Source organism: Arachis hypogaea, chromosome 15, assembly GCF_003086295.3.
Source record: "Arachis hypogaea cultivar Tifrunner chromosome 15, arahy.Tifrunner.gnm2.J5K5, whole genome shotgun sequence".
Classification (NCBI taxonomy): domain Eukaryota; kingdom Viridiplantae; phylum Streptophyta; class Magnoliopsida; order Fabales; family Fabaceae; genus Arachis; species Arachis hypogaea.
Window position 1 is genome coordinate 98,624,417 of NC_092050.1, and position 22,272 is coordinate 98,646,688.

Genomic DNA, 22,272 nt, shown 5'->3' on the forward strand with positions numbered 1-22,272 from the left:
AAAATTCACACAACCGTTGAATCTACATAAGACTCTAATTGCTAAATTCAAAGGGATTAGTACAGAAATTAAGCTAAATATAGTTACATCTTCAACTAAACACCATTTGAAAATTGATGAAATTGGATAAAAGAAGGAAACCCATTAGTTACCTACCAACGACCTAATCCAATTGGACCATTCGTTTGCACTGAATTCAAAAATAAAAAGAGTTAGAATTTGAACCAAAATCCATTCATATAAATTAGGAAATTCCTATTCATATGAGAATAAAAAATAATTGGTAGCTACAAAAGTTTAAATATTCCAGCCTGTCTATGTAAGAAACAAAGGGAAATTTACAGGAAACCCCATAACATATGAATAAATCAAGCTCCCAAAAAAAATTTTAAAAACAAGAATCCAGGTTTTGCAGGATTTATGAAGCGTTTTGTAAATTAAGCTGAAATTCAGGTACACCAAAATTCTTTCGAATTCTAAGCTGAATGTAAAAGGTGAATAAGCTAATTCTTTTCTTCCAGAAAATTCAACCAAGTTGAACTCGAAAAGAAGAAAGACAAAGAGGAACTCGCAACAAAGATTGGATCTTGGCTACAAGACAGAAGGGAAGGCCTTAAGCGAGCAGATCTCATGATAATTTCAGCCAAATCTCCTCTGTTCTCGCCTGCATTGCTTTTCCCTTAATCTCACCACACAAGAATTGTGAGCCATCGAAAGCTCTATTCAGGCATCGAAAAGTAACATCATGGTTTGGAGAAACTGAAAATACAGCAGAAGAAATTTTAGTTATAACTTTTCAATGTTGATAGGATGGACGGTGCAACGAAGATGGACGAGAAGGAGAACCGTGTTCTGTCCTCAAAAGAAAAGGCTCCAGTTTCGAACTCACTAAGGACCCCACTTTCATAGGTCCAATCCAATACAAGAAGTAATATTCCAGGTAAATTTACAAACAACTTATTGAAACCAGACAGCTTGCTATTCAGTTTTCACACTCATTTAGTATCCTCCCTAAACGAGTCTTCTGTAGATGTACGGTTAAATTACAATAAAAGGATAAGGATTTTAGGGCTTTGGTTTACAATTGGAGTGAAAAGGGATCTTCACATTGTCAAAACAGTTTATACTATCCACTATTAACTTCCACTTATTAATTACGCAGGTGATGAAAGGAGTTGTAGCTTCAACAATAAGAGGAAGGTGTATGAACTATGTAGCAACGAATGGTTAAGCTTCACGAACAAAACAGGTTGTAGTTCTTTAGCTAATGAAATAACTCAACAGAAAAATGCAAGTGACATTCCAGTCTTAGGTAAGAACCTATAAATTCATATAACTGCAGAAATAATTTATATTAATCAAATAAATCTTTCCATTATAGAAGATTTCAAGAACATTTTTTATATTAGCAAGTTGTTGGGGTCAATCGTTTTTGGCTTATATAGGTCTAATTATAGCCATTTAATACAAAAAATACAGGATTGGTACCACCTATTCACAGAATTGCTGAAGAGCAACCAAGTATAATTTTAGATAATAGCTTCACCATTGGTTTTAGAACAACTAATGTTGCAGAAACTATAGACATAAATGAAAAACCCAGCATTCAGACAACAGAGGACACGCCGTTCTTGGGGTCTAATGTGCTGTCACAGGTGACTTTATCAAGAGGTAATTAGCATAAACAAAGAATTTGAACCAGAAGAGTTCTGTGATTATGTATGTTAGACTGTGAAGTGTTATTTTGATATTAGATGACTCAAAGCATGCTAGGATAGAAAGAGCAACCAAGATAGCTAAGAAAAGGAAGTGTGTGGGCATTGCTTCCCAACAAGGTAAACATACCATACTCTGTAGTACAGTATCCAAAGAAATAGCCTTCTTTCCAAGCAGGAGCATCAAAATATGTTTCATACGACTGATAGCCATGATTATAGTTGGTTAATGAACAAAAAAATGATTGATTTCATGGGTTATCCATGTGACTCACAAGAAATTTTTTGTACAGAAGTTACCATTTCATTAATTGACATCCTAATTCATAACTAATTTTTCAGATGATAGTAGGGATAATACAGTTTACGATAACAATGAATTGGGACTACAAAGGCATCCAGCCTGTTAGGTTAAATGATCTTTATATATATAAGCAATTATTAGTTGCTGATACATCTACAAGTCATTGGAAATCATTAGGTGTTTTGGTTTTGTAATGAGTATGCAGATTACTGTTAATAAACTCAGTTTGATCAAGGCTTTGGAATGCTATTTTTTTGTGTGTCATCAGTTCGTAGGACAGTTTCAGTAATAGAGCTAATATGAAATGGTCAGCTAATAGTTTTGGTAGGTTAATCTAATATATGCCGATATATATGAAAACTAAATCACCTATGTAATGCATTATTTATTTCTATTTATGAGTAGTGTTTTGTTTTACATATGCGGCTATTGAGTTCAAAATTGGTATTGAGTAGTGTTAGTATTCCATATAACAACCTTAAGTATTGTAGTTCTTTAACACATTCTCAATCTAGGATATTAAACAATGTTTTAGTATAACGGTACATTTATAAAGAGTATGTATATCACTATATTGAATAATAGTATGCTCGATTCATTTATATATAAGATACATAAAAAAGCACTACTAAGAAGTTGATTGAGCCATATTTGTGAAAAAAATTATATGACTAATTAAATAAGGTGTTATCATGTGATCTAATTAATAATCACTCAGCTTATTCTTATAGTTGTGGACATGAATTATCATGTTTAAAACCAAAATTAAAAAAGAATTGATACACTCGAATTTATATGGGTCCACACAATATGATGAAAATATCAGCAAAAGAACCTAGGCATACATAAACACGAAAGTTAGTTTTTTTTCCTTTTATAAGTGCACATGTTTGGTTGTTGAAGCTATGGTAAACACTTTAGGAGTTATACAAACTACTTTCAATGTAGAGGACAAGGAAAATCTAATGGACTATGTAGTTGATGGATGTATTATAGATCAAGGTCAATGTGATGGAAGAAGTGAAAACCAGATTAAGAAAAATGTTTCTATACCGATTTCATCAGTAAGCCAATGGCCGCTAAGTCCACCATCAAAAGGTAAACAAGCAATAACAAAACTAATGTAGATTGAAGTAAATAGCTAGACATATATACTGATATTAAACACAAAATGATCTCTACAGGGGCAGCACAACACGTGAGGATTGAGAGAGCATTCATATTAGCTAAAAGAAAGCAAACCACAGTTTCACGCACCCAAGAAGGTAACAATCACGAATAATAAAACAACTACCACAAAGCCATGTTCCTAAAGTACTTTAGATCATGTTGTCTTCTATACGGGTGAAGTGAAAGTGTCTAAATTTTTACATGTCCCTAATTTTTTGCTCGCAGGAACTAAGTCTGCAAACACATTCACCACACAAACCATGGAAGTGACTTCGATGGAAGGTATCACAATCTTCTTGAATTATTATATAATTAATTGAAAGACAATTGTAATATGCTATATGTACAGTGATTGAAAAAAAGTTGCATCATGATTCATCCACTTTGAATTCACAATGATACATATCCATATCACTAATTTATTCAAGGTGAAGCAATTAATGGAGTTGTTAATTAGAAATATATCCATATCCCCCAAGAAAATACTTTTTATTGAAAATTTTTTTGATAAGAAATATATAATTAGTTTGCAGTAGTTTAAACTTATTTTAGTGATTATTAAACCTTTTTATTTTAACTTTCAAAATTCTTACTTCACTAATTAGATAATTTTAGCTATAACCATTATATAATTTTCAATGTTATACATAATATACATATAAATATTAAAGCAGAATAAAATAATGTTATTTTCTTGCTTTCTTAGCATTACATTAGAAAAATGGCAAATTGTAATAGATAAGTAATATATATATATATATAGTGATTAGTGAGTGGTTATTTAGCAAAAAGTTACAAATGCATCAACCCACCAACCATTATAACCCCAAAAGGAAAGAAAAAATGTCAATTATATATAACGTTCTTCATAATTGGGAAAAAAAGTGTATACATAGTTACCTACTTTAATTTTTTTGTGTATAAATTATTAAAATATATGAATAAAGAGTAAAAATAAATCATATGGAAGTAATCTAAATTAGGTTTAATTACTCTGTTAGTCCCTATAGTTTCACCAAATTTTTAATTAGGTCCCTATACTTTTTTTCCATTCAATTGGGTCCCTACACTGCTTTTAATTTTGTAATTACGTCCTTTTCATGTTAAAAATGTTAAAATTAACATAATATTTTTACCAGAATGCATGCGGTCAAAGATTTAATTAAGTTTTTAATTATAAATACCTTCAATTTGCGAATAAATATTCAGTTAACTCTAATATTTTTTACACTAGGAAGGACTTAATTACAAAATTATAGTAGTGTAGGGATCCAATTGAAAGGAAAAAAAGTATAGGGACCTAATTAAAAATTTAGTGAAATTATAGGGACCAACAGAGTAATTAAACCTTTAAATTATTCATAGAAAGTATAAAAAAAATAAGTGTTGTTTTGTAGGATATATTAGTTAGTGATTTTTTGATAAAACCTAAACCCTTTTTCTCCTTCGCTCTCAATAATTTAACTATAAAATCACCCCATTAATTTTAATAGATAAAACTCAGTCGACGTAATTAGATCATCAAAATTAGAAATATCTCATATTCAATATTTTTTTAAATAAGTAATAATATATCTTTTTCTAATTAAAAAATAAAGGATTTCTTTTTATTTTATATATAAAATAAAATTAAAAAGATATATTTTTAATTTTAGAATTTGAGAATTATAGAAACTTATAACTTACTTTTTTTGGCTTTTTAACTACGTTTATTTATTTTTTCTTATTTCTTAATTATTGATGAAATAAATCTACAATTTTGGTCTACTTCAAGTGATTAATGTAGTTGCTAATACTATGGACAACAACCATATTCAACTTGATAATTGTATTATATTGCACTTGATGATTCTTCCTAAAATCAAATGTAAAGATGGTTTCTTTTAATTTAAGTATGGTATATGTGTACTTATCAATCACCCTTCGAATAGATCAAACAACATATGCTAGAAAGTATAGAAGGCAACTAATGGACGCAAAAAGGAGTCCTGATATCTCCAAACGCATGCAAGGTGTGCTGAACTCTTTGTATGTAGTGTAGTATTTTTAGTTTAGGGCATTATTAAGAATTTATATTCACCCTCACGTCCATTATATTAAGAATTTAAGATTATTTAGCTAAGATATCTGATAATTGAGTTAGAAAGTGAAAAAATTCTTTAAGAAAAGTTTGGCCTACTTTATTGTTTACCACTAATTGCACAATGGTTGGAAAAAAAATAAAGCTGTTGCCAAAGGTGGAGCAACATGGGCTACAAAAAAAATTATAAGAGACTTTAAATAATTTTTATTCTTAGGGATTACTACTTAAAGTGGGGTCTTAATTACAGAATCAAATCAAAATATATGAATTTATTGAAAAGTCACGTTGGGTACTTTGTATGTTAGGCTTGGTAAGGACTCCAAGACAAAGAACTATGGAAGCCGACAAAGACTATTGCAAGCAAAATAGTGGTATGTTATGATTTGGTGGAGGGGAGCATTATTGGGAGTTACGGTTTTATAACTCTAACAAATCTGCTAAACAAACTGCATAATTTTTTATTTCCACTATTCGAACATTAGGTTCTTACCATTCAGTTTCTTAATTGTTAAGTCAATCAATTTATGACTAATTATGTTACTTTTTGCACCGTTGATTATCAAGAGTTAACTTCACAATGCAGGCAATAAGGCGTCATACAGATCTAACACACACATTAAGTCTACTGAACGGTCAAATAAAGGTATGAGCTTACTTAATGGAATTCAACATAGAGTCTTATTAAATGAAAGTTTTAGGTAGAAAAAATATCTCAATCCTAATTTTTATTTTGTTGATCAATATGCAGAGTATGTGAACATCGGATATGCAATGTATGAATGTGAACATTGCAATGCTCTTTATTGGTATGCTGAGAGGTCAAACAAAAGTTACAACACAACAGAACCAAAATTCACATTATGCTGTAAAGGAGGAAAGGTTCAACTTCCACAATTACAACAGGCCCCGAGAGTGTTGTATGATTTGTTGTACAATACCCCCAAGAGCAAGCATTTTCGGGATAACATCAGAGCTTACAATAGCATGTTTCAGTTCACATCAATGGGTGCAAAGATAGACCGTGGCATTAGTCAAGCAAGAGGGCCACCAACATTTATCCTTTGTGGAGAGAATTATCATCTAATGGGTAGTCTGATTCCTCCAGAGGAAAACATTGCAAAATTTTCTCAACTGTATGTATTTAATACTCAGAATGAGATTGAAAATCGCATGGCAGCTATTCGGTAAGTTTTAGGGTTATTTCTATATAGAATAGATTTAGGATTTGAAGTAACAGTTGGGAGTTTTTCAATAACAATTATCCTATTAAAATTAAATTGTACAAATTCTATTTTTGTAAATAGGGGTGAACATCACACAGAGATACATGAAGATATTGTTAGAGAATTGAAACAGATGCTTGATGATAACAATGTACTGGTGAAGGCATTTCGCATGGTTAGAGACACACTTGCAAGAGAGTTTAATAATACAATAAAGCTTAGGCTTTTGGGTAAAAGGGGGAAGGATGGCAGGCGATACAACCTGCCCAACACGGATGAGGTAGCTGCATTGATTGTGGGTGGCTTTGACATTGATAAAACTGATAGGTAGCGTTTGTTTTGAGGTACTGAGACAGAGGCTGAGAGACTGAGACTCAGTATCGTGTTTGTTGGTTCAGAGACTAGTACTAAAATTTCTGTCTCTGTCTCCAAAATTTCAGTATTTCAGTACCTCCAAAAAGTAGGGACAGAGGGGACTAAAATTTTTAGAGATGGAGATTGAAACTTGAATAACATTTTATACCTAAAATACTCTCATTTTAACTAATTAATTCTAATTTTACCCTTTGTGCAAATTAAATTAGAGTTTCATTCTTGTTTCAATTCCTGTCTCTTATTTTGCACCAAACAGAATACTAAGATTTATTTCAATCTCTGTCTCTTAGTCTCTGTCTCTCAGTCTCAGTCTTTCTGTCTCTGTCTCTCCACCAAACGCTACCATAGGGACATTGTGGTAGAGACACAAAGTGGAAGGTTACAAAGGATTAATCAACTCAATCCTGCTTATTTGGGATTACAATACCCATTGTTATTTCCATTTGGAGAGGATGGTTACAAGGAAGACATACCTTTCAACAAGGGTAATCAAAGTGGTAGCAAAGGGCGACAAGAGGTTTCATTAAGAGAATTTTTTGCATTCAGGATACAAGAAAGGTTAGCTGATGGATCTCCTTTGTTATATTCTAGACGACTATTCTAGCAATTCTTGGTTGATGGGTTCTCCATGATCGAATCATCTCGCCTAAATTATATACGACTTGATCAGGAGAAACTCAGATGTGAGATGTACAAGGGTATAAAGGAAGCAGTTTTGTCCGGGGAAACAACACCGTCATCGCGTGGCAAACGTATTATATTACCATCATCATTCACAGGTGGCCCAAGATATATGATTCAGAATTACCAGGACGCAATGGCAATATGTAAGGTTGTCGGTTATCCAGACCTATTCATTACATTCACATGCAATCCTAAGTGGCCCGAGGTAGAAGACTTTCTTAAGAACAGGGAATTAAATGCAGAAGATAGACCTGACATAATATGTAGGACATTCAAGGCAAAGCTGGATTTGATGATTAAAGATATTAGAGTAAACAAAATTTTTGGCAGGATTTGTGCAGGTATGTCTAGAGACGAAATTAAATTACATTCGATTAATTTTTAGTTTAAATATTGTGTTGAAAAATCCAGTGTCCATGCATTTAAATATTGTATCATATTTAGCTTAGCTATGTCCTTTTGTTGACGCAGTTGTATACACAATCGAATTTCAAAAACGGGGACTACCACACGCACATATACTATTGTTCTTACATAAGGATGACAAGTTTCCAACAGCTGAAGACATTGACAAGATCATATCTGCTGAGATTCCAGATAAGGAACTAGACCCTGAATACTTTGAAGCAGTAGAAAAGCACATGATGCATGGTCCATGTGGTTTAGCGAGGAAAGATTCACCGTGTATGGAGAATAGAAAATGTGTACGTCATTTTCCTAAGCGTTTTGTCGATTGCACAACTATTGATGATGATGGGTATCCAGTATATAGGCGTAGGGAAGATGGAAGAACTATCAACAAGTATGGGGTTGACCTTGATAGCCATTATGTGGTTCCACACAACAGACTACTACTTATGAGATATGGAGCACATATAAATGTGGAGTGGTGCAATCAATCAAGATCAATAAAGTATTTATTCAAATACGTGAACAAAGGTCATGATCGTGTAACTACTTCCTTCTATAGAAGTGTCACAGCGGATGCTGAGTTAGATGAATATGATGAGGTGAGTATGTATTACGATTGTAGATACATATCACCATGCGAAGCAGCATGGAGGATTTTTGGTTTTAACATCCATTACAGAGATCCATTTGTTGTGAGATTGGGTTTTCACTTACCCAATGAACAGAATGTTATATTCAAAGACCACGAAAATCTGGAGGATGTTGTTAGAAAAGCATCAGTGAAGGAATCTATGTTTTTAGGATGGTTTCAAGCAAACAATGATTATGTAGAAGCAAGGGCACTGACGTATGCTGAACTTCCAACTAAATTCGTATGGAAGCCAGATGAGAGGGTTTGGTTGCCTAGAAAATCACACTCTGTTATTGGAAGGATTTTCTATGTACCTCCAGGATCCAGTGAAAGTTATTACATGCGGCTATTGCTCAATTTTGTAAGAGGCCCAACTTCTTATGAGGACATTCGTACTATAGATGGTGTTTTATATTCTACTTTCAAAGATGCATATTACGCACGTGGCCTCTTAGATGATGACAAGGAATATATAGATGCAATAGTAGAAGCAAGCCACTGGGGATCGGGTACATACTTGAGGAAGCTGTTTGCAATGCTGTTGTTTTCAAATTCAATGGATACACCAGAACACGTATGGCAAAAGACATGGCATCTATTATCCGATGATATACTTCATAGGCAGATGAGGCTTCTTGACAATCTAGGTAATTTATTGTCACAGTCTAATGGTTCGTATTTTTCAATTGAATGGAATGTCAATATTAGTAATATATTGGTATTTATGTTAAATGGAAATTCATTGTTAACAGTGCCATATGTGTTTCTAGGATTTTCGAGAAATTTTGTTAGTCTATGTAAGAATATTGTGTATAATAAAAAATTTAAGAAATGAGAAGTTTTTTAGTAGCCATGCTAATCATAATTGAACTTAGGTGTATTATAGGATATAATTAGCAATTAAATGAATAGAACCAAGATTCCGTAATGGACATGAAATCTTATCTTATAAGAGAGATAGTTTTTAGTGCATTCAATAAGTTGTCTTTATCTAAGCAAATAGGATAAAATTGAATATTATTTGTTCTTATTTTTATTTCTGGTTACGTAACTGAAGTTATTCTTCAAGATTCATTCATACAAATTTGGTCTTTTTATTGACAGATTTATTCATTTCCGAAGATGAATTGAAGGAGTTGACGTTGATAGAAATTGAGAGAACACTTAACCCATACAATAAGAGTCTGCAGGATTTCTCTCCGATGCCAGTCCCAGATATAAGCCAACTCAATAGTCAACTATATGCTGATGGAATGAACAGGTTAAAATACATGACTTAAAAATTTTATTTAAATAATATTTAATTAAATTTATTTTTTTCTGAAAATAACCTTCTACAAATGAGGATACAAAAGTAATTACTTATTTGGATTATATAATAAATATAAATTGCAAATATCTAATATTATTTTTTTTCTAATGAAGAACTTATTATCATGGTTTTTAAAACTAATTATATAAAATACATATACATTAACTTCATAAGTAAATTTGTCAATATAACTTCTATTATAACAAATTTAAAATTTTCAATAAATTTTTACACGTTCATCTCATAATTTAATAACAATCCATTAAATATTAGAATATTAGCTTTCAAATAGTTAGTTTAGTCTACATAATTTTTCTTCTTCATTTGCAATAGTTAGAAAATAGAGTATAATTTCTAATAGCCTTTTTTTTGCAAAATACATATTCGAAATGAAATGTTTTATATAGTCAACTATATGCTGATAAAATGACAGGTTAATTTTCGATGAGCTCCGCTATGATAAAAGATAGCTAGCTCTAGACCATACCACCTATTTGCAACAACTAACCGACGAGCAATATTTTGTTTATAAGACAGTCATGGATGCTGCTGAAAATGGGAAGGGTGGAGTATTCTTTTTGTATGGTTATGGAGGGACTGGCAAAACATTTGTTTGGAAGACTTTAGCAGCTGCATTGAGATCTAAATCACAAGTTGTACTTACTGTTGCATCGAGTGGTATTGCATCTCTTTTATTACTCGGGGGTAGGACAGCACATTCACGTTTTTCAATCTCACTCAATCTAGATGAATTCTCAACATGCAATATAAAACAAGGAAGTGCATTGGCCGGGCTGTTGATAAAGACAAAGCTTATCATTTGGGATGAGGCTCCTATGGTAAATAGATTCTGTATTGAAGCTCTTGATAGAACAATGCGTGACATCTTAAGATTCAAGAATCCAAGCAGTCTTCACCAGCCATTCGGTGGGAAGACAGTTATTTTTGGGGGTGATTTTCAACAGATATTACCGGTGATCCCTAAAGGGACTCGGCAAGAGATTGTTAACGCCACTATAAACTCATCTTACATCTGGAATGATTGCAAGCTCTTGACATTGACAAAAAATATGAGATTGAGATCAAGTGATTCCAACACAAGGTCGTCTGAGTTAAAAGAGTTTGCTGATTGGATACTTGGTATTGGTGATGGTAGTCACGGAACTCCAATGGGACAATGTCAGAAGATTCTAATCCCAGATGACATACTGGTCAAAGACTGGGATGATCCAATTGAGGCAATTTGCAAGGTTACTTATCCAAAACTTTTTTATTGCACCATTGCTGATGAGCACATTGAAGACCGAGCAATACTTGCACTAACATTGCAAGTAGTTGATGAGATAAACCAATTCATGATGAGCTTAAACCCTACTGAAGCACAGACATACTATAGCTCAGACAAGGCATGCCCAACCGAGTCTAACAATGACTTATTGGCGTCCATTCACACACCTGAATTCCTAAATACAATTAGATGCTCAGGAGTGCCCAATCATGAGCTGACATTAAAGGCTGGAACTCCTATCATGCTTTTAAGAAACATTGACCACTCGGTAGGATTGTGCAATGGAACACGTTTGGTTGTCATTAAGCTTGGAAAACACATTATAGAAGCACGTGGTAGTGCCAGAAAGAACAAAGGTCAGAAAGTCTTTATTCCTAGGACGACTCTAAGTCCTTCCGATCATCGAATACCATTTAAGTTCCAACGAAGACAATTTCCTATAATGGTATCATATGCGATGACAATAAACAAAAGCCAAGGGCAATCATTAGCGAATGTTGGATTAATTCTAAAAAAACCTGTTTTCACCCACGGTCAGCTTTATGTTGCAGCATCTAGGGTGACACACAGGAGAGGTCTTAAGATACTTTTATGTCATGATGAGGATAACTGTGTAGAGACCGATAATGTTTTTAAAGAAGTTTTTAGAAATGTGGCTTAAACAGATGTACTTTAGCCTAATAGAAGTCTAACATGCAGCATATATAGGAGACCTTGGATGCAAAAGGATTAGCTACATTTAGGTACGGCTATTGGCATAAATTTGACAATTTCATTATATAGTCCTTTATGCATATTTAAATTTGCAAATACACAATTTAAAGAATTGGTCATTAGAGCACCTTTAGTTAAGGAAATCAGTCAAAGCAGTTAATTGGCATAAAGTAATTTAAAAATTCTTACCAATGCACCCACTAGCAATATAATCTGTAACCCATAAATCTACTGCCATAACCATATTGCGTAAGCTATGACGGTCACAAAACCTGCAGTGCGTGATGGAACAAAGAAATTATAAGGTGAGAAGCACATACACCTTATCTTATCAAGCATCACAACCATGTTTATATAATATTTCGAGTTGTTAGTGTATGCCAGCAAATATATTTTTGTGATTAGAAGACTGTCCTGTTTGACAAAAGTGTTGAGAGAGTTGTAGTGTAGAATACTAGCCAAGTCTAGGTTTATAAAAATCTTTAAAAACGAAAAAGGTAGGCATGAATAAATGAGGGACAAACCCTTATCCATTGTTTGCTGTACTAAAATTATCACAAATCGATTACCAAAAAAACAAAATTAGAATTACTATTTACTAATTCATACCAGGCAATATATATATTTCACAGAAGAAATGGTTAACTAAACCTAATATAAATCACAGCACTGTTGAATCAATTAAAAGTCTCATATTTTCAGTCCTTTTGAGAATTGTTTCTCTGGTTAGAGTTGGCTTTTATAGGTAGTACGCATAGTTGATACCAAGATCATCAGTTACCACAATGAAAACATCAATAAATCTAGAGTTGAGATGCCTGAAAAATAATTTAGGCTTACTAAAATGCACACCAGCGTTGAACTGTTCTACCTAAGACTCTAATTGCTAAATTCAAAGGGAATGGTACAAAAATTAAGCTAGAAAGAGTTACATCTTCAATTAAACACCACCTGAAAATAGATGAAATTAGATTAAAGAAAAAAACCCCTTACTAACCTACCAACGACCTAATCCAATTGGACCATTCATTTGCACTGATTCAAAAATCAAAATAGTTGGAAATTGAACCAAAAACCATCCATAGAAATTAGAAAATTCCTATTCATATGAGAATAAAAAACAACTGCCAGCTACCAAAGTTTAGATATTCCAGCCTGTCTATGTAAGAAACCAAGGGAGTTGTACAAGAAACCCCATTGCATATGAATAGATTAAGCTCCCAAAAAGAATTAAAAAGAAAACAATAATCCAGGTTTTGCGAGATTGATGAAGTGTTTTGCACATTAAGCTGAAATTCCTCTACACCGAAAGACTTCTGAATTCTGAGCTGAATTCAAAAAGAGAATACGCTAATTAAACCCAAAAAGATTGGCATAACATGAGATATAAAATGCTCACCTTCTAAATTCAAACAGTATCTTATCTTTCAGTAAATTCATCCAAGGTGAACTCGAAACTAAGAAAGCCAACGAGGAACTCGCAACAAAAATTGATAATCTATGAAAATTTCATGAAAACTTCATGAAAATACTCTGATGCATGTAACTGACCACTAGCAGCTCAGCATTCATAAGAAGAAATCTGGAAACTCACCTTCTGACGATTGAAGAACCAAAACAAACGGCTTTCTTAAATTTATTTAGCGATGTCATTAATACTATATATACTTATTTTATGCATAATGAAGTGATATAGAATTTTTGAGACATAGTGGATCAGAATCCATGAGCATGAACCCAATACCCCTTTACCAGAGTAATATAATTAAAAATTAGGATAGATAACTAAGTGGGTGATACACAAACAAGATATGTGAACATGAATTATTCTAACAATACCAGCTAAGTCTAGGTTTATAAAAATCTTTAAAAACAAAAAAGGTAGGCATGAATAAACGAGGGACAAATCCTTATTCATTGTTTGCTGTACTAAAATGGTCACAAATCGATTACCAAAAAAACAAAATTAGAATTACTATTTACTAATTCATACCAGGCTCCATATATATTTCACAGAAGAAATGGTTAAGTAAACCTAATATAAATCACAGCACTGTTGAATCAATCAAAAGTCTAATATTTTCAGTCCTTTTGAGAATTGTTTATTTGGTTCTTTAGCAGTAAAGTGTACAAGAGAAATTTGAAAAATTCGTTAGAGTTGGCTTTTATAGGTAGTACACATAGTTGATACCAAGATCATCAGTTACCACAATGAAAACATCAATAAATCCAAAGTTGAGATGCCTGGAAAATAATTTAGGCTTACTAAAATGCACACCAGCGTTGAACTGTTCTACCTAAGACTCTAATTGCTAAATTCAAAGGGAATGGTACAAAAATTAAGCTAGAAATAGTTACATCTTCAATTAAACACCACTTGAAAATAGATGAAATTAGATTAAAGAAAAAAACTCGTTACTAACCTACCAACGACCTAATCCGATTGGACCATTCATTTGCACTGATTCAAAAATCGAAAGAGTTGGAAATTGAACCAAAAACCATCCATAGAAATTAGAAAATTCCTATTCATATGAGAATAAAAAACAACTGGCAGCTACCAAAGCTTAGATATTCCAGCCTGTCTATATAAGAAACCAAGGGAATTGTACAGAGAACCCCCTTACATATGAATATATTAAGCTCCCAAAATGAATTAAAAAAAAATAATCATCCAGGTTTTGCGAGATTGATGAAGCGTTTTGCACATTAAGCTTAAATTCAGCTACACTAAAAGACTTCTGAATTCTGAGCTGAATTCAAAAAGAGAATACGCTAATTAAACCCAGAAAGACTGACATAACATGAGATATAAAATGCTCACCTTCTAAATTCAAACAGTATCTTATCTTTCAGTAAATTCATCCAATGTGAACTCGAAACTAAGAAAGCCAAAGAGGAACTCGCAACAAAAATTGATAATCTATGAAAACTTCATGAAAGTACTCTGATGCATGTAACTAACCACTAGCAGCTCAGCATTCATAAGATGAAATCTGGAAACTCACCTTCTAACGATTGAAGAACCAAAACAACCGGCATCATCCCATTGTTTGGAGGAAGCTGCAATCGAACAGGACAAAGCTACTCATTCAAAGGACTTCGACATAAATGTATTCAGTTGCAGTGGATTTAAAATCAGCAGTTAATCAATCGAACATTATATCTCTAATATTTAACATGCTTATAATTGAAGACAGTACCTGATTTCGATCTAGACGTTTCATGAAGACTGGATCAGTAGTGGATTCGACGGAAGGATTCAATCATATTCTGGTAAGTCATAGAAATCGTCATCTATAGATTAACTAGATCCAAAAAACTCTGTGCCCCCGATATTGACTTTGTGAAGCAAAAGTGAGTTAAGCTACAACGGCAGACAAATTGAACCAGGAAGCCAGAAGCAGGCGGTGCCGGTACCCTTTTTCCATTGCTTTGTTTTTGTGATGCCCATGGTTTTATTTGGATTATTAGATTGATCCATCTGTGTGAAATATTTGGAGAAGAAGACTGTTGTAGTTGGTGGGGGCGGGCGGGTTGCAATAAATTCAAATTTAATGAATAGATAAAAATTCAAACAACTTACTCTGTGAAGTGGGCAACTATTTAATGAGACCACATAATTATAGGATAGATATCGGTTATATTATTTTTAATATAAATCATTTTTAACGACTTCTTATTTCTATCTAATGTAATACTTAACCAAGTTTAAATTATCCTACGTTATATTTCGAATGGTTTAATCAATTCTTTCCCAATATTTGATTATCATTTTGTTAAATATAAATAATGATCTATACATGTAAATCATAATGATTTGATAAAAACATATATATGACCTCATCGTATTGGGAAATAAAACTATTCTTAATGTGGAACCATCTGATCAGGTAACTTTTTTTTTTTTACTATTTAACGTATTTAAATAAATACTATAAGATTTTGATTTTTTATATTCATTTTTAATGGAATCGTGATGGTGTCTAATTCATTTAAAAAACCAATTAATCTAATTTAGTATTCACATGATTTTATAAATGGTTTCTTAGTCTAAACAACATTTAATCAAATGCTTTTTTATGTAGATAATTTTTTAATAAGGTACAAATTGTAAAAGTATTTCTAATGCGCTTATTAAATAGTGCTAATGAAATTATATTTTATGACAAATTTAACCTTCTTTAAAATAATACACAATTTGTTAAAGTACATGATAGTATTAATTTTTTGAAAAATAAATATATGCTTAAAAATATTTATTTATGACTCAAAATGATAACATCTGTTATTCAAATTATACTTAAAAATTATAATACAATATTCGTATATGTAAGACCCAAAATCTTTAAAAAGTCTTATTATGATCAAGTCTCAAATCATACATGTATTTATAGCCTTAATTTCAGAGATTATTTTATTAAGGATAATTAAGGCAATTTTTAATTTATTAGATTTGAGACGAGTTATGATTATTATCCAATTTTATAATTATTGGGTTATTTTCTATATTTAAATTATAAAGTTGATAGTTATGAAATAATAAGGATTTTATATGATATGGACTAAATAATCAATTAGTATATTGATATTGCTATTTTGGAAAAATGAAGAAATTAAGTATATTATTTCTAATTATTTAATTTGGGCATTTTGTTGAAAATAATTTGTAAAAGTGATGAGTAAATAGTATTTTTCTATATACAAATAGAGTTGGATTTAAATTGGATTTCAATTACTATATTATCCCTATTTTAAGTGAAATTACCAAAATGCCCCTAACCCTAAATTTTACTCAGAAACCCTAACCCACTCATCCCTCACTCCAGCGCCGTTTCACCCCTCACCACACAGAACTCATAGTTTTCCCCCATACCCACGGAGAAGGAAGAAACCGTGAGCCAGTGGAAGGGAGAGAGATGGAGGCGCGTCTCGTCGCCGTTGAGCTGGAGGGGAGCTGTCTGCAGTGCCTCGGTGTCGCCGTTCAGTTCACCACCATGCCGCGCCGTCATCCAACCGGTCACATCTCACTGCCATCGCTGGGTAGACCGCACGCTTCCGAGGTCCTTGCCGCCGCCTAGGAGTCCGCCGTCAGGTCGAGTCGAAGAAGGAGGGAGGCATGGGGTCAGCGTCGCGACCAGAAGGGAGATCTGAGAGAGGAAGAAGAGAGCGGAGGGGGCCTTGCCGCCGTGCTCAACCCTTTGCGTGCCCCGCCGCGCCTCGCCGCCAGTGCCACCGTTGCCACCATCGATGGGAGAGAGAGAGGAGAGTGCTCGCGAGGGGCTGCTGCAGAAGCCAGCACTGCCGTCGTTCGCACCGCCTGAGGATGCTGCTGCCGCCGACGAGCGCCGCCGCTCTGTCTGGTTCCGTGTTGACTCGCGCCACCGTGCCTAGCTGCCGGGAAACGGCATTACCGTCGCCGAAAAACACTGCCGGAAAAAGGGAGCTGCGTCTCTGTGATTCTGACCGCTGGGAGTGGTTATGTGACTTCCGGGAGCACCACCAGAGCTTCTGGCTGCTTTTGCCGTCGCCGGAAAATTCTACCGGTAAGGGTTTTACATTGGTTCTCCTTTCCGTTGAGTTTCTGGGAACCTCATTGTCACTGTATATGGTTCAGGTCATAGCTGCCGCTTGAGGTGGCTGTCGGGCTGCCGCCAAGCCGGTTTGTAGACCACCGCGGTGTCGGTTCAGCCGTTCCTCCTTCGGTTCGGTAAGCGTTTCGATTTGAAAGCTCTCTAGTTACTATTCTGGCTTCATACACTAAGGTTTTGCGGCATCAATTGCTATACGATTGAGTTTTGGTTGTTGTATGTTACGATTAGAGTTGTTGAGGTTATTGCGAAAGTGGCTGGGAGCTGAGGTCTTGGTTGCCGTCAGTTCGGGTTGAGGCGTAAAGGACTTTGTGAGACGCTTGGGTTATTGAATTTGCGTTTTGAAGTAGGGGCGCTTTCCGAAAATTATAGTTTATTATTGGAATTATTACATATGGGTACTCATGTGAGATATTGTGTATTTGGTGATTGTGTCTGCCTTATGTATTATTGGATTGACTCGAATGACTATGGATGTTGGTTTGGCTGAATTGTTGTGTGGTTTGTGAAATGTAATCTTTGGAAGTTGATTCTTTAAAGATTTGAAATGAGTTTAATCCGTTGAGGATTGGATTGAATTGAGTCAATTATTTTGATGATGTGAAAGATAGAATGCTCTTGAAATTTAGCCTGGGTTGCTTTAATTGCTCTGGTTTTGATAAATGATTTATTGCTGAACCGATTCTTTAAAGCTTTATAAATGAGTTGAATCGGTTGATATTGAGTTGATTTTTGAAATGGTTTCCTTGAGGTATGCCATTGAGGCGACTGTTGGATTTAGCTTGCTTTTGAATTGATTTCTGGTTTTGAGCTGTTGAAAAGGAATGAGAAACGGTTTAGTTGGAACCCGAACCGGGTGGCAAAAGTCCAAGTTTTAGGGGAGGTGCTGCCGAAATTTCTATAAAATCCGAGCCTTTATTGAAATGTTGTCTGAAAAATGATGAGTTAAAGACTTCTACTATTTTATTTGAATTATCGAGAAAAGGATGATTCATGCTTTCGAAATGAATTAATAAAGAGGAAATTGTGATTTAGTCTTGCTTCTTAAGAAAGGCATTGTATCTCTTTCAGGAGAATGTTATTTAGATGAAACTTGTGTTTTAAAGCTGTTTGGATGTAAAAGGGGTTTATGCCTTCGAATTTGACTTGGGGGTTTCAATTAAAGAAGTTTCAATGGCTTTGAAAGAACCTGAATGTCTATTGACAAGTTTCATTTTGAAATGTTTTGAGAAAGGTTTTAAGTACTCTTTGAATTCTGAATTCTTGCAAGACTAAAACAATTTTGAATAGTTGAAACGTTCTAGAATTTATCATGGGGGTTGAAGTTGGTTTTGCCTAAGTAAAGGAAACGGCTTTGAAAGAAGTAAATGATTACATGACTCGGTTTGGATTAGATCCTATTTGCTTACTCAAATCAGAAAGCCAATGTTTTAATGATTTTAAATGAATTTGGCGAAATGAGCTATGTTATTCTCCCCTAAAGACTTGGGACTCTGCCGAGAAACTTTTGTTATAAAATCCCATTGTTGGATGGGTGATTTTTGAATATCTCAAAGAGGCTTTTAACTTGCCATGATGATGGAAGTTTTGGAAAGAGGATGCCGAGAGTGGCATTATTTTAAAAGGGGAATTTACCTTGAGTTAAAGTGGCTTATGAGCCTGAGATGATTTGAGATATGAGATCATTAAAGCCAAGGCTGAAAAGAGTTGAAACTTGATTTCAAAGCGAAATGAATTGAGAAAATAATTTATGGCTTAAATGCCGATTTCATGAACTTGATGATTTTGAATGTGGAAGTGTTGTTTTGTTGAGAGCCGGAATGGCTGTGTATGTTTATACATATTGATTGGTTCTGGATTGAACCGTGAGCCGGAATGGCTGTGTATGATATGAATATTGGCTGGTTCTGGATTGAACCGTGAGCCGGATGGCTGAGATGGATGTTGATCCATGATTGAGAATGAAAGCAATTATGCTGAGACATTGATAAGTTGTGATTTTTGCACTTCCACTATTGGAGATGAGGGTTTCCCTGGGTAGTAGCAATGGCTAGCCACCTTGTGCTCCAGGTTGAGACTCGAAGCTCTGTTAACCCAATGTCGTAAGTGTGGCCGGGCACTGTGAAAGGCCCGGATGAGCTCGCCCCCATAAATATTCACCAGTGATGGTGATGGATAAATATTCACCAGTGAGGGTGATGGATATGGATCATGATTATGATCAAGTTTATGATGAGTATAACTCGAGTTGGGGATGCACGACAGAGGGACAGTCCAATGGTTAGCTACCAGGACTTGTCGGGTTGGCTCTATAACCGACAGATGATATCATCAGCCACTAGGGACAGGCATGCATCATATGCATTTGTGTGACATTGGTTGGGTGTGCATATTATACTTGGTTTGCCTATGTGATTAATTGTTAACTGTTCTACTTGTAATAACTATTTGTTTGTGCTTGAACTTCCTATCTGTGTTTGCATCTGGGACTCTGTTGGATTGTGGTGATTTGGTTGATGGTTGGATTGTTTGGGCCTAGGGCCGTGGTTGGATTGAGATGGACCGATGGTTGATTTCGGTTTTGTGTTTCTGATTTGGAAAAAATATGAAAGGCTATTTTGGTTCAGTATAGATAAACCTTTTTGAAAGGCTTTTGGTGTTTTTGAGAATTGAACGGTTCCTCCTTCAGAAAAGATTTCCGACTTTACCTTATTGAAAACTGTTGTTTTTGAAAAGAGGCATAAGACAGTTATTAATCACTGGTGCGGTTTATCTTCACGTATCCTATTACAGTAATTCCTAAAAACCCTCTACTGAGAACCCTTTCGAGGATGATGTTCTCACCCCCCTACATTTTTCCCCTTTCAGGATATTGGCGCAGAAGTTACGAAGAGTTTATTTAGTTGTTGTTGAGAACTCTGTATTGCTTTAGTATATTTTGTACCCTCGCCTTTATCTTGATATGTTCTGTAAGAGGGATAGGAATTGTATTGGATAATGCTTGTAATATTATCTATGTATATAAGTGTATATATGTATGTACTCTTTATGAGTTTTTGTAAGTTGTATGGTATTTATGGATGTATGATATTGGATGAAAGTATTTTTGGATCGGTATTGCGGTTTAAATATTTAAACAGGCTCATATTTTAGTATTAAATAGTATAAAAGTCGTCGTAATGTCCGAGCTATCAGAGTCGCGCAGCCGGAAGTGTGAACTTTGGTAGTTAGGGTGTTACATTATGGTATCAGAGCAGTTCTTCCTGTAGAGCCTGAGGAATGGACTGACTATGCTTCAGTTGCATACTCTGAGCGTTTATCATGTATTAGGTCTTGTCGAATGACGAGAATTAGAGCTTTATGCACATGACGGTCTATTGATTAACGCTGTTAGTCTTGCATTGCATAATTCCTGATATTAAGTTTGGCCGGCTTAATACTAGTGAATTATGTATATGAGAGCACTGATAGGTTATCATAGATGATATACGAGTTTTGAGTAAAGCGAATTGCGGGTTTTGGGAACGTTGGAAACTATTTCTCGAGGCTATTCAGTTGTTTCTTGAATTCTGTTCGAGTTGACCTGTTCTTTGGTATCCTAACTTGAAGTTCTCGCTTGCTAGTCCTTTTGAAAAGTAGTTTGATTTTTCAACTCCATTCCTCTATCGATATGCATTCTTGTTTGACCTTAAGTGTATATGCTGGTTTAAGATCCTTGTTGCATCTATCTTCCTCTGTTTGAGTTCTTCTTTATTTAAGTATTCTTTGATATAGCCTTGGACTTGTCTTAATGTGCTGTGACTTTTAACTCCGGGTTCTGATTCCATTCTTTGAGAAATTGTTGATTCAGTTTTTCTCTTACTGGACAGTGATCACAACCAATTTTGAGATTTTATAAATTACTGTTGATTAGATATATACTTTTCTATATATGAGACTTTGAAATTATTTATACAGTTTGACAACTATTTCTTTCCAATACCCCGCCTGTACTTTTACTGGTTTATGGAACTGCATTTACTTTGAATTACAATTTGACTTTCTAGTAATTCTACTATAGCCCCAATGCACATCTTCATTTGATCATGTATTTTGATATTTTTCAAAATTTTGAAAAGAAGGGATTTACTAATTTTGTCTTGGTTGAGTTTCGTTTGATAAGCTTTACTTAACTTATTTTGAATTGAGTTTGGTTTAGCACATTACATGGTTTATGCCATTGTTGTTTCTTTTGAAAATGTCGGACTCATAGCTTTTCTTATGAACGGACTCGTTCCTTCTTAAGCTTTTATTTCTATGAATGTCATACTTGACTTTATTTTTAACTAATCTTTTACATTTAGTGAACTTTACCATTGATCTTGGTTTTTCTTCTCTGGTGAATCTCATTCTTATATGAATCAGTTTGATTCGTTTCAAGTTAGTGCATCGTTTATCCTCCCATTATTTCTACAAGAGTTTTTAGTCAAAGATTTATCATTGAGAAATTACAAATGATTGAGTTGTCTTTTTCTATGACTTTTGTATTCTTTTGGATCAATTGAAAGCTTATTTGATGTCTCATACCTAGTGGATCTTGTTTGAACTATTTAAGATCCTTTCTTGCAAGGCTTGACTCATTTTTAGTACATCTTAAACTTCTTGAATGTTCTTCTAAAATGGTGATTTCAAGAACACTTTTGGAGTCTTGTTTTGAACCTTTTTAAAGGAATTTTGAATTCTCTTTGAAGAAATATTAAACGGAATTTATTTTGTTGCTTGATTGAGATTG

The 22,272-nt window shown here is 34.0% G+C and overlaps 1 protein-coding gene across 1 annotated transcript; it reads left to right on the top strand.

Moving 5' to 3' along the window:
* Positions 1 to 10,447: 10,447 nt before the first annotated feature.
* LOC112748638 (uncharacterized) lies at positions 10,448 to 11,857 on the top strand. Its single transcript, XM_025796867.1, has one exon. The coding sequence runs from the start codon at positions 10,448 to 10,450 to the stop codon at positions 11,855 to 11,857; it is 1,410 nt and encodes a 469-aa protein (XP_025652652.1).
* Positions 11,858 to 22,272: the final 10,415 nt, after the last annotated feature.